This window comes from Lepisosteus platostomus, chromosome 1 (assembly GCF_059453375.1).
Source record: "Lepisosteus platostomus isolate fLepPlt1 chromosome 1, fLepPlt1.hap1, whole genome shotgun sequence".
NCBI lineage: Eukaryota > Metazoa > Chordata > Actinopteri > Semionotiformes > Lepisosteidae > Lepisosteus > Lepisosteus platostomus.
Window position 1 is genome coordinate 21163117 of NC_142611.1, and position 14990 is coordinate 21178106.

At 37.5% G+C, this 14990-nt stretch overlaps 1 protein-coding gene across 2 annotated transcripts in view; it reads right to left on the minus strand.

The window, feature by feature from the left end:
- The window catches only part of elovl6 (ELOVL fatty acid elongase 6), a 67001-nt gene that overhangs the window by 18189 nt on the left and 33822 nt on the right, over window positions 1-14990 (minus strand). For both annotated transcript variants that reach the window (XM_088627236.1, XM_088627235.1), the window contains exon 2: window positions 6085-6216. In XM_088627236.1, the coding sequence (XP_088483362.1) occupies window positions 6085-6216 (132 nt within the window). The remainder of the gene's footprint in view (window positions 1-6084; window positions 6217-14990) is intronic.

Genomic DNA, 14990 nt, shown 5'->3' on the forward strand with positions numbered 1-14990 from the left:
GACCACCACTTGTCTCTTGCTCTAAGTTCATGCCAAATGAGATGACCTTATTGGAGACCACATTCACAGATTCTAAGTAAATAATTAAAACCTTGTTTATAGAGTTTATTGTCCTTTCATTTAAGGAAAGTCTCATTTCCATTGATGTGAAATGCTAAATGTTCTCTCCTAATCTGTTGCTGTATCTTTAGAACAGAATCCCATTAGATTTTGGGCATCTATGCTATATGAAGGAAGATTTAGTACTGCGTTGCAGTGTTTTATTTAGGATAAAAGGTACAATATAACTGTTGTTAACGTGTAAAGATATTGCATAGTATTTCATGTTAAAGGCCTAATATTCTTGGTTTTCTGAGTCTGTAGATAATGGGCTTCTAAGATACCCTGGTTTGTATATAGTGTAATTGGTATATGTTTTTTTGTTTAATGTTCTATATTTGTGTCACTTAGTTGCATATTTTTAGTAAGAAATATTTAATTGTAATAGTTTGCCACTGATTTATTACTCTTTAAACAAAGCTGGGCCAAGAATATGGAACTCGTGTGCGAGAACTCACATGCATCAAATTAGATTTATTTTCTTCCTTGCAGACTATTTCCCCTATAATTTGAAACAATATTTTACCTACTGTACATAATTTCTGTTCAATAAAATTCCAGTGCACCTGCTATAAAAACAATTGTCTTTTTTTAAATTTGATAAATAAGGGATACATATGTTTCAGTGCTCAGTAAAATATACTTTATTATTTACATTCTGGATGTCTATTAATGTATACTATACTTCCTGCAGTTATATGTAATGGGGACACATTCATTGATACATTGTTATGTGACTACAGAAAGTCATTCATTAATATGTCCTTATGTCCATAAAGGACATTTTCCACAATTAGAAATTAGGTTTATTAGTATAAACCACAAGAAGTGGAACATTAGGATTCTGAACCTTTTATTGAATGTTGTTTATAGAAAGGCAGAGATTTAAAAGGTATAGCCGCATCCCATGGTGCACATACAGTATGGACAGATGAAGGTACAAGGGTTTTCTGAGCTAATTAGACTGACTGGTTAAACTCAAGAAATATCATTTCATCCAATGAACCAAATCCACCTCACACATGCACCAGCATTTTATAACAAAATGCTGGTTTAGTTATAATTCATTTAGTTATATTCATTAGAAAATGTTGCAGGCTGGATTAAGAACGATACCATCAGTCTTTAGATTGAAAGCCAAATCTGTGTAACTTTTTTTTTCCTAAATAAAAAACAAGTGGTTCTCAAAAGTAAAATGATAAAAAGGGGAAAAACAAGTCCTCCAGGTCATCCCTTTGTTTTCTCTTAGTTTCCTACAACTGTCAGCATCCCTGCTAAGAAACATGTTTACTCATGTCTTAGTTTTTAGAAATTCTTCTGCATGAAAGACTGTATTTGGCTCTCCCTCAGACTACCGGTGTACAGTGTCTTCCTCCAAAGCTCCTTCGTCCTTCATACACCTACTAAAGAGAGAACCAGTTTATATATGGAGGACTGCAGCTGCCATCTAACTAGAATTAGCTGACGGCCTGTGGCAACATATGTTTAATATTTTTAATAATAATAGTTCATAATAGTTTTACCCAGACCAGCACTGTGCCACAGTTATTCAACAGACAGCATTAAAAATGATAAAAATATTAATTCCTATTAATTCTCTAAATATAAATTTTTCATTATAAAGTAAATCATATTGTCACAGGCTGAGGCAGGTGACAATGGAGGTTTTTTCAGAATCTATATAAAGTGTGTAACACCTGGCAGTGTAAACATATCCAGTTTCAAAGCAGAGGGGATGCTTGCTATGATGTGGGGGCTGATCGAAGCAATCATAAAGTTTAACTTGCTTTACCTTAGTTAATTAAGTTCTGGGTAAATTATTAAGTGTCAATCAACAGTCCAGAAAAACGCCATACTGTATTTAATCAGATCAAGAGAGAGAAAAGGGAGAGGTAGAAAAGAAGGCCAGACCACGAGAGAGAGGAGTTAGGAGAAGTTGGAACTTGAAGCTTGTACCAGGCTTAAGTAAAAAACGAAGGGATCTAAGTACTTTATTTGAATCTTGCTAAGAGAGCTAGCTACACTGTAGATTTTTGGAGAACCTGGAGTTCCTGTGTGAAGAATCCCTTGGTTAAATATTGCCACTGATTTTGGAATAGGGAGATATTCTCCCATTTATTTTGTGACTTCTGTATTAGAGAGATTTAATCGTGGGTTGTAACCTATTCATTTTAGAAGGCAGTTTATCTCTTCTTTGGCCTCTGTAGGCATTATATAAGGTCAAGTACTGTACTCGGTGGAAGCATGGAGTTTTCTGGGAGGTTTACATGCAGGTCTCTAAAACACCTTATCTGTAAACTTTTAAACACAGTAACTTGTGTTTTTGTACCCCCACTCCCCACAATTAGTATTAATATATTTATTTGAAATGATTACATACAGTTCTCTAATAAAAAACAATACTACCATTCACAAATGCCCTTAACCCAGAAGATGACTTTACTACTTTGGACTTTGTTGCTAAATCCTACGTGTTGCATGGGGTTCAGGATTTTGTAATTAAGAAATATACAGTAGCAGACCACAGTGTGTTTGGTGGTTTATTGCTACACTGTGAAAATGGCATCACAACACAAACTACAGCTACATAATGTATTTATACAAAGGTATCAACAAAGACTAAATACAGATTAAAATATAGAATTTATCAGGGAGCTACATGGCACTTTTAGAGGGAAGCTTTACAATTTCAACACAGAACTGATGGGAGAGACTTACACTATGTGCAAAGGAGCAGTTCTCAAGGTAAATCGTGACTTGACCACTAAACTGCTAGATATGATTTGATGAGAAAAACCAAACTCTACATAGGTGAGAAATAATGATGTAGCTGTAATAAGATGATGTTGCTGTGATTATGTACTGTGGCCTTTTCCTACCGTTGCAATATATTTTTCTTGGCACTAATTATTCTTATGTGTGTCCCAGGTGTAAAAAGACGTTTATAATGGGGTACCATTCTACGTAAAAGACTTATCTCTAGAACTGAGAACACAATAACACAAACATAGCTATACAAGAAATTACCATTGAATACTTCAAACAGTTTAAATGTTTAAGCACAGCATCTCATTTTTAACTTGCTCCTCAGATTTGTTCATAATGAATACAGTCCAGCAGAATTTTATGTGCTCCTTATAGGATTAACTCTATCAAATGACTTAAATGCAATTGATTACTTAGTTCAGTTACATAAGTAAGAGATCAGGTGGAAAACCAGAACACTTCCATTTAAATACTATCTTGAAATAGCTTTTACAGATTTAAAACTGTGGTAAGAGAAGCAAATCCATTTCCTAAGTGATGTAAGTTATAGCATGTTAAATGAGAAATCTAAGGAAAACTAATTTTGTTTCTGAGCATAACGTGACACAAAATGTAAGAGAGCTCCTTTTTATATTCTTATATTGACATTTTTTAGATATTTTCCAATAACAGCAGCAGCTGGTCCTTGCAATTTGCTGTATAAGCATTCCAGAAATGTGTGCCAAATAGACAAAATATGAGCTAACAGAAAACTGTTCCTTAATAAAGGAATGACAAAAAATATATCCAAATAACATAAGAGAGACAACGTATAAAGAGGACAACCTGTAGCTCTGTAATATTTTACTACTCATAATGCCTTTTGGGACATTACTGAAAGGTACTTTTTATATGATTAATGTTGATATCTGGTATTCACTGCTGTAATATATACATTAAGAAGAAGTGAATATTCCAATATAATATGCTATCTTTATAATCCTTATTTTGCATGCATTGCCTAATATAAAATAGGCTTAGGCAAAGCCATACTTTGGGGTCCTCACCTTAGATTCCATTATTGAATGTCTCTCCATCTGTTGTTGAAGCCCTGACTGCTATCATTAAAAAAACCTGATGAAATCAGAGATCTACAAGTGTCTTAGTTTTGACTGAGACAATAGTGCTAAGGAACCCTTACTTTAGCTTCTGTACTTATCTAATTAAGTACTTCTGGTCCTAGAGTGCTGCTCTGCCAGCTGGTTTTCATTACATGCTGGATTCTTAATGACTTCATTTGAATCAGTCAGTCACTTAATTGGTCTATAATACCACTGCTTCCGGCTCTTGACGTATTAAGGATTTTAAGGTACTGTACCTAAAACACCTGGTGAACCTGGCGAGCCCTCCAGAATCAAGAATATCGGGAATATCACTGTCAATAAGCCTGACTTTTCTATATAAGTGAACAAGGTTAAGTGTCATATGTGTCATATAGCATTGTTTTCCATGCACAGTGGACAATGCCACACCAACCTGTCATAAAAGCACCAACCAGACATAAATGTCAAACTCTTAGGCACTTAATTGCTTTTCACACTTTTTATGCTCTAATAAAAAGTGAATTTGGCTGTATATTATTAATAATTGGAAATGGTGGTGTGAACAATGGAGGAGGAAGATTTATTGTTATTGAGTAGCTTATGTAAAAATGAAAAGTAGTGCTAGAAGGAGAGAATGTCATGTTGAATCAAGAGGTAGCATAAGACAAGGTATTGTTAAAGCAGTATTTCAGGATAAAAACAGCTTAAAGCTACTGCAGGAACTGGTGACAGAAAACCTGGAGCTGGATGTCACTCAAGTTCAGGTCAAGAGCTCAGGCGTCTGTCTGCCAGAGAGGATTTTAACATGCTGCTCTGATCCACAGAGCTCTGCTGTGTTGCAGCACACAAGTCCAATATATCAAAATTAGAAGCCAGAAAAAAGAGGAAAAACAAAATTGGGTACAATGTGCATTACCTCCATCCCTGGCTTAAATACTATATTTAATGAAGTTATAAAACAAAATACTCAGATTTAATATCCAGTGTCTGAACTTGGGATACATGACTATAATTAGAGATAATTAGTCTAAGCTTAATTTTCACTGTATCAATATGTGATGTTTGCCAACTCCACCATCGTTCTAATGAACTATTTGCCGTCTCTTAGTGTAAAGGATCTATAGCACATGCTAAAGCACAATTGAGTCACAATTTAAGAGGGAACATAAAGGCTACTCCCCCAAAATAATTACTTTACTCCACTTTTCACATTTGTGGAGTTTATTTTAGAAATGTAAAACAATCCTTTGTTTAAACCAACACATAATATAGTTGTGATACAATGCTTGTGGACCTCCAATATACAGAGACAGAGCTCCCTTACAGCTTGTAAATCAGTTAATTGTTCGAATAGTTCAAAACCCTGATGTCCCGCAACTGGAGGAGGGGGGAGAGATCCAGCCATGCATACAGTATGTGTGAAAAATGTGTGGAACAAAGGGCAGATCAACATCCACAGACATTGACCTAGCAACAAAACTGAAGATAAAGTACGTCCTGTGACATGGACAGATATAGATGTAAAGACATGCTCTACTCTGCTATATGGAATGTAACTTCCCTTTTTTAACCAAAATCCCTTTATTGAGCTTGACCTTGATTCAGGGTAGAGTCATGAAGATGGAGTGAGGAAATGATAGGAAGCCTCAGACAGCTTGCAGCCTGAGTCAGGCAGGCGCAGATCCAGGGCTCTGAGACAGGTATAAATAAAGTGAAGAGCTCCGGGGACTGCTTGGAGAAGTCACAGAACCCTCCATGGATGATGCCAACAACACCTCAATCATCACTTTGATTAGCCACTTAGTCTAACTGCCTAGCAAGCCATAGGAGATGCCATTGAACAGAAGTATAAGAGAAGTCTTGATAACTAATCGCAACCCTACTCCTAGTAGAGCTCTACCAATTGAGGACACCCACTCTTCTCACCCAGAACCTACAGCTTGATCTCTTTACCTTTCTTCATTATTTGGAAGTTGTTTACACTGGTAAACACTCTGCAGTGTCCGATTAAAACTATCTTTTTATAAAGAAATCTCTTCCAAACAATTTTTGATATGACCTGTTAAAGACAGTTCTATCAAAAATGTAAAACTGATTTGCTCTGTTGGAAAAAAAAATTCAACCATATTTCACTTACCTAAAGACAGCAAGGCTCAGTGACCAAAGTACTAGAGGTTTTCGCAGTTCAAACTTTTCCCTCTGTTTCATCAGGTGGCGGCCACCAAATATAAATGCAGCATACAGAGCTGAGAATAAAAAGGATTTCTTCCTACAAAAGAGAATTACAAGATATTAGGGCAATTCTGATTTTTTTTAATAACTTTCATTTATTCAACTTTGAATAAGTCATTTTTATAACTGTTCAGGTGTGTGGTGCTTTTGTTATTCCTTATGTCACTTAAAACCTGGATCCCCTCGGAGTTTTATCTGGTGTTTGACATTGGAGTGAAAACAGGAGCAAATAGATACTAACAACATACACACCCATGAACGTCATACACACCCATGAATTTCTAACAACGTACGCAGTTTGGATAACAGCAAGACAAAATTAACTCCTGACAGACTATAATTTTTTACATTTGTATTTTTTCACTTTGAGACTACAAATTTTGGACTCCCAATTAGAAACTATGTATTGATTGTCAACACTGTTACAACCACTATATTATGCATATTTGCCTATAGAAATGTACTCTGAGAGCTGAACACCATTTTTCATATTTCCACTCCCTGTGTCTGGAATGAGTTAGCATGGAATGGAAGATTTATGAGGTTCTCACTGGCTTTATACCTCATTGATACTCAGTGGGTCACAGCAAGCCAGGAATATCCTGTGCAAATCAAGTCCAACCCTCATGGCTCTTGGCTAGCTGTGCACGTTTAATTCCTCAGCCCTGGTCAGTCGATTAATGACACTGTCCAGATTTGACCGTTCAGTGTCTGGATTATAGAGCTCAACTTGTGTTTCAGGTGTTTGCAATTATTGCAACAAAAATATACATTTTAATATAATACAATGGCTTCAGTTGATTTCATGCGTTTGGCTAAAATGTATATGCGTTCTTTTAAATAAAAAAATAAATAATTCCTGACAGTATTCAATTAAAAATATTTAAAAGGGTGTTTTATCAAAGGAGTGAAATCAAGCTACTAAAACCTGAGGATATGAAAAATGTAGCTTTTTTAAACTTTCAATTACCTACACAATCTATGGCAATGAAAATTAAATTTTCACAATTTCTTTTTCACATTTTCACAACTTTGATTTTTTACACCATACGGATACAGAACCTGTAATGTTATTACAGTTGTTCAGCACGTGAGAAAAAGTAATTTTTAACAGAATAGTGAAATATCTTTGCTGTGTTAATTTAGTGATGGCATGAAGGACTGTGTTTCCACACTTGAACAACAGAATAAAAACTGTCAAAAATGGAAGATGAATAATATCCAAAATATTTTGTAAGGATTGAGATTTATATCAAAAGCAGTCTACAGGACTTTGAAGCTAGGCCTTAAACTATCATATCAAAATAAGCTGTCTACAACATCTACATTAAGTTCATTCATTTTAAAGTAAATGGCCTAAAATAATAAACTGATAATCAGGATTATCATCTAAAAAAAGACAACTGCATTCAGGCACAGTCCTATTCAAAGCCTGTGTGTTGTGCTCACTGAAGGGATACAGTATGTCTGAATTTCTGCTGTTGTAGTCCATGGCAGCAGATGTTGATTGGGTGCTTCACAGATATAGCAGATGATCACTGAAGACACTGATTCAAATTGAAGATCAATGCTGAATTCAAACAAGTGAGTCATTGAGCCACTGGGGTAATGTGACCTATTCCTTTACAGCTGTTTCCTGTTCACTAACGCCGCTTTTTAAAACACAACTTAACAAGCGGCGAGCTGAATGTGCAGTATATTTTGAAATGAGCTTGAAGGTATTGTGTACTTTATTGTTCTGCGTACTAAGATAATAAGATGAAAGTACAGTACACATAGTACCATGAACCAAGTTGGATGCTTCCATTATAAATCTTTTACGAGGTACCAGATCCAATGTGTACAGCTATGGTAGCTCTGACCCTCATAAAATGCAGAACACACTAAACAACTTTTATCCTCTTTATGTGTGCATTTATGACCAGAGACAGCTCAGTGTTGACCAGTTGTGCAAATCTCTCTTAGGAAGAAAAATTAAAAATATACAGGACCATCCAGACCTAAAAAATGTAAGGATATCTCAAATCAGCCTTCATGTTAATTTAGATAACAATACAAAAGTGCTCTAAGACAATTAACAATATTGGATTTCTACACATCCAAATGTTTTTAAACACTTTTAATTCAAGATTTAACACAGAGGATGTTTGTCTGTTCGCTCATCTACAGTTTAAATTTAATATAAAACCCCAAAAATGTGAAAGAGTAAAAGAACCTCCAGGTGCAGATAATACTGTAAGAGAAATAGGACTGGCAGAAGTAGAGGTGTCATGAACTTTGGCTCTAAGTAATAATGCTAATCTCTATAAGTACCCTATCTGTGTATATTCCAAACTTAGACTCACAAATTAGAATGAAAATCAGCCTCCTATAACTGCAATTACAAAAAACTGGCAGTGGTAAATAAAAAAAAGACGTACATTTTCTATTACATCTGTCTATTATGCTTCCATTCTGGTACTTTAATGTTTTTTTTTTCATTTTGCAGTTGAAGAATTTTTGCATATTAAGTACTAATGTTATTAACAATTCTAGTAACAGTGTTAGAACTCTGCAGTATTATTAGTAATAATAATAATAATAATAATAATTGCTAACACTTATATAGCGCTTTTCTGGACACTCCACTCAAAGCGCTTTACAGGTAATGGGGACTCCCCTCCACCACCACCAATGTGCAGCATCCACCTGGATGATGTGACGGCAGCCATAGTGCGCCAGAACACTCACAACACATCAGGTATCAGTGGGGAGGAGAGCAGAGTAATGAAGCCAATTCATAGATGGGGATTATTAGGAGGCCATGATTGGTAAGGGCGAATGGGAAATTTGGTCAGGACGCGGAGGTTACACCCCTACTCTTTTCGAGAAACGCCTTGGGATTTTAATGACCACAGAGAGTCAGGACCTCGGTTTTACATCTCATCTGAAGGACGGCGCCTGTTTACAGTATAGTGTCCCCATCACTATACTGGGGCATTAGGACCCACATGGACCACAGGGTGAGCGCCCCCTGCTGGCCCCACTAACACCTCTTGCAGCAGCAACCTTCGTTTTTCCCAGGAGGTCTCCCATCCAGGTACTGACCAGGCTCACACCTGCTTAACTTCAGTGGGCTGCCAGTTGTGAGTTGCAGGGTGATATGGCTGCTGGCTAATAGTAGTAGTAGAGAGAAAGTTATTGTTATTAGAACAGTGGAATAACCTTGCTCTGTTGCTGTAGTGATGTCAAGATGTTCTGTTTATTCTTCTATTTTTGTGTAACAGAATAAAAGCAGATCATTGACGCATGATCAAAAATCCACTTATTCTTGGCAAGAGCTTGCAGCAACCCAAAACCTATCCAGAAAGGTGAGGCTACAACCTAAAAAAGAGCACACACACACGTGCATACTGTACACACAAGGACAATTTATAGATGAGCACATCTTCGGAAGATGAAAGAAAACTGAAGCATCTGCAGAAAACCCACATTCCCAAGCAGTCTCCAAAACTACTACTGTCTGGTATCATACCAGAACCCAAGACTTGTGAGGCAGAAGTGCTAGCTCCTAAGACACACTGTCATACATGAAACAGTCCACAATGCTTGATTAAAAAAATATATTTCTTATTTATGCCTGTCTCAACAGAGAAAAATACAAGGAGTATATAGACTATCCCACTTCAAATCATATAACAAACTCCCATAATGCTAATCGTTAATTGGTGTTGATGAATTAATGCATAGTTATGGCTATTACCATAGAGATGTTAAATGCATTTTTAATTATGCTAGCAATTATCTAGTGTTGAGAGAACAATTTTGATCTTGGCATTCAGACTTCTACTGAACCAGAATATCGCACACAACTCCATACTATTAATGACACTCTATGTAGACATTCTATAATATTATGATTGTTTACCTTATACAACACCAAACATTGAAATATACCATACTGTTAAGCTTTAACCATGAATCTGGCTGCATTATTAATGAGAAGCAAAGTTTAAAGCTGTATTTCATAATCCACAACTTGAAAATCTTCACATCACCTAGCACTGAAACATAATTGTTTCCTATGCCTCAGTCTGTATTTCTCATCCATTGCTACAGTACCTGCCGAAAATATATTTATTTATTTTCCACCCTCAGACTTTTTATCATCCCATTCACTCCCTTGCTTGAAATGTGAAGGGTATATTATCCGCTCAGTTATCAGTGTCTTGATTTTAACTTTAGATTTCTGGAATGTCACAAACTGACTTCATGCAAACTATTTTTCTGTCGCTAATACATACATTCTGATATCATCCTTTACAGATACAACATAGTGACTGTTAAAATGGCGATACTCTATGGAAAAGACAAATGCTAAGCTACTTCAGTTTTTCACAATAACTCTAGTCTATAAATCTTATTGACAATCTAAAGTTGTGCATTTCTACTGAACATTGGCATTCCATTTAAACCAAATAAGACAATACATTTAAGAATAATGCAGAAGCCTTATGAAAATGGTGTGAATTTAATTATTTAATGAGGTTCAACATTTTAATTTCTTTGAGTTTTTGTTTTTTTGGTAGCACGTGTTAATTACAGTGATGGCAGCGCCTTGTCTGCCAGAAGACCAGGTTGGCCAGAAGACTGATCCATCCATTTTCTAACTGCTCCTTCCAATTTAGGGTCACGGGGGAGCCAGAGCCTATCCTGGCAAGAAACACGCCCAAGGTAAGCTACGCCCTGAATGGGACTGAATCACAGAGCAGACAGACACAAACACAGACACAGACACACTAACACCAGGGCTAAAATTTCTTAGATGTCAACTAACCCACCAGTATGTCTTTGGACTTTGGGACTAAACTAGAGCACTCAAAGGAAACCATGGGGAGAACATACAGTACAAAACTATTCAACTACACAAACAGGTCTGGAATTGAACCCCAGGCCCAAGCACTAATGCTAACCACTGAGTCACTGTGCCACCCTGGCCAGCAGATACAGCATGCAATTTCACATTGTTACAGAACTGTCATCAAAGGCTTCACTATGTCACAGTGATTCATGCTCATGAAACTGTCTCAGAACAGTTCAAAGCTTCTGGTACGGATCTCTCTGAAGTTAAAACATTAAAATGTTATACACTAGTACTGCCACCTTATTATTTTTGGCGATTTCAATAATCTGTTTGATGGATTACTTCTTGGAGTGGCCAGCCATTCAAAAGCCAAAAAAAACATGTCTGACTCACTGGGGATTATGCAAGATTGAGTGTTTCTGCATTTTTTAAACATGGTTTTACTTATTCAGCAGCCTTTGAGCCATTATAAATCATCTAGAACAAAAGAGACTTCCCCTGTAAAGACCTGTATGATTTTAAGACAAAGTGCACATTAAAATTACCTCACAGATATAATTTAATTTTTTTTTATTTTGATTACATTTTCTCAAGTAACTTGAAGCATTTAAAAATAATTAATATGAATGTGAATTGATTTGATTTAAAAAATCCAATAAAAATAAATAAGACACCGAGCCAGTTCAAAACAGTTTTATAGTCTGTCCAGTCTGTCTGATTATTGTGTTTGAGGAAAGTTTTTGCTTATTTTTAAATCTGTCTAAATAGTGCATCACAATACAATATTAAAAATAAACAACAGAGGACATGATATCAAATAAGCTATATAACTCCTAAATTGCTTTTTTCCTTTTATGTAACTATTTCAACTTAGTGACTGCAATGCCTATTTTGAAATGGCTATGATGTAAAGGAGGGTTTCACAGGTAAAGTGACTTGCATGGACCTTCACAGTAATGAATCTCTAGATATATGTCAACATTGAGGCAAATACAACAATGGGATCTAAGACATGTAAAAGTCCAAAATTCTTCATCAGCAAACTACAAATGTAAACACTGTTCAGATTCACAGTAAGTGACTGAAGAATGGTGCACTTTGCAATGTGGTTGTAACGCTTACGGCCGACAGGCACTGTGTAAGAGCCGGCGTACCAGAGCGGGTGACGTCACCGCCCTTCCCTGTGATAGCAGGACCACAGCTACTGGGCTGTGGAGAGATCTCTCTTTGGCTCACGGGGCTAGGTCGCTGCAGAGAGACACGGGAGTCCCGGGTTCGAGCCTCCAGTCGGGATGGGGCCGACCAGATGCGACAAGGGCGCCCGCCTGAGCCCCCGTTGCGTTACATTGGTGTCAGAAGCGGGGCGGGATAGCCCTTCGCCGGTGACGGCGATTTAAGCGGGGGAGAGTGTAACGCTTACGGCCGACAAGCAGTGTGTGTAAGAGCCGGCGTACCAGAGCGGGTGACGTCACCGCCCTTCCCTGTGATAGCAGGACCACAGCTACTGGGCTGTAGAGAGATCTCTCTTTAGCTCACGGGGCTAGGTCGCTGCAGAGAGACGCGGAAGTCCCGGGTTCGAGCCTCCAGTCGGGATGGGGCCGACCAGATGCGGCAAGGGCGCCCGCCTGAGCCCCCGTTGCGTTACATTGGTGTCAGAAGCGGGGTGGGATAGCCCTTCGCCGGGGACGGCGATTTAAGCGGGGGAGAGTGTAACGCTTACGGCCGACAGGCACTGTGTAAGAGCCGGCGTACCAGAGCGGGTGACGTCACCGCCCTTCCCTGTGATAGCAGGACCACAGCTACTGGGCTGTGGAGAGATCTCTCTTTGGCTCACGGGGCTAGGTCGCTGCAGAGAGACGCGGGAGTCCCGGGTTCGAGCCTCCAGTCGGGATGGGGCCGACCAGATGCGGCAAGGGCGCCCGCCTGAGCCCCCGTTGCGTTACATGGTATTAACATAGAACTTTAGCATTGCCTGAAATCTGTGAGCTGATGATATGAAGACTTCCTTAAAAAATTGTAAGAATTTCATAATAATTGAATTCCATAAAAGAAAGGGGTTATATTTATTAGTAATATTGATAATAATTAGGATTCTATTAAAATGGAATTATTAGCATTCATTTAAAATAAATTCAATAAAAATAACACTTTGCTCTTTGGAAGTGCAATGAAAGCTTCTGGATCTGTAGAGAGGCCTTTGAAGGTTTCCCGTTTCCCTCCTGGGGTAAAAAAGGAGGTAATACAAGGAAAACATTTGGATTTCAGTCTCGTGCGTCATCATGGTTAAGGTCAGAGAGCTCTCTGAAGACTGCAGGCAAATGGCCATTGACCTCCACAAATTGAATGATGGCTTTAAAAGAATCTACAAAAAGCTGAATCTTCCACTTTCTACTGCCGTGTTCTTTTTAAGAAATGTAAAACTTCTGGTATAGTTGTACCCTGTTAGGAAGAGGACACAAGTGCATCTTGTCACCACAGACAGTGAAAAAAGTGAGATTGGGAGTCAACTACAAATTCAAAGGCAACAGCTAGAGATCTCCAATATACTGTAGAGTGGCATTGTCAGAATACAAAGTGTTGAAAACTAATGTCAATAGTGCCCCCGCATTAATGTGGCATTCATAACTGGTTTGCATGAAAGAAGCCAAGAAGCCTCTTCTGAGGGTGAACCACAAAAAGAGATGACTCAAACTTGCCAAACTTCACATGAATGACAACTGAAACAATGTCTTAAGGTTGGATTAAATGAAAATTGATCAGGGTCCTGGAGCCTCTGTCAAGACCAAGGAAATCGTGAAGTCCAATATGAACAACAGCATTTTGACCAGACACTTATGTTTTCTTTGCCAATGATTCAAGCTTGGCTGGAAATGGACATTACAGCACAACAAAATAAATGTTCTCAACTGGCTGTCACAGTTTTCAGAGCACAATTAAATGGAGCATTTGTGATCCTAATTCGAGATAGCAGTTCACTAACAGAAACCTAAGGGGCTGAAAGACTTAGAGCTATTCTGCATAGAGGAATGTTAAAAAAACCCTCTAACATGCCAGAACCTCATAGCACACTACAGGAGGTGTCTAGTCACTCAGAGGGCATTTCAAAAAATACTAACTACAGGGGTGTGAGCAAATGTGGATTTAAATTATTTATGACAAACATGACTTTGTTCTGTGCCACTGCATTAAAATTACTGTATAATATGTTTGGAATTTTAAGCAAGGAACTTTCCAATCTGTAAGTCTGTCATTTGATGTTTACTGTTCCTCTTTCATTTCATTTGGGGTATGAATAAATTAGGTGGACACTGTAACTATTTCTCTGTGGGGGTTTTCTACAGAATTGATTCTCTGGAATATTAAAAAATAAATAAATAGCAGCTTCCAACTCTTCCTACTGGTGTGATATTTTCAGTAATATGTTTTAAGATCATAAAAAGGTATGAATAAGTATTTACATGACTGGAATAAATAAGTGACTCCTGTTCTCTATTTTAAACTAACTTCCAAGTACTGTCTTCTTGTGCCTTCTGTTTTGTGTTTCACTGTTCATTCTGGAGGAATATGCTAGGTAGATCTCTCAGTGCGGCACATTACCTTAAACTGCTAAATGCATCTTATTGCTCTTCTCTGGATGGATTCCACAGCAGAAATACCTTTTCTATAACTTGGTAAACAAGACATACAATATACAATTTACAACACAATACATTTTTTTAACATCACATCCCTTGATTTTAATTTTCTTTTTACTATAAATCCCAGCATTGTGCTTTCCTTTTTAATTGTTTCCCCCATTGTCTAGAGAAGATGTAAAGGATGCATCAACATAAACACCTGTCTTTTGCATAAGTAGTTCAAGTAGGTAGCTGCGTTAGCATGCATAGGCTGCAAAGGAACAAATAAAGGTTTATTCCTTGCTGAAAAGAGAAGAAAGGAAACACAACGTTTTGGCCATTGTGTTTCCT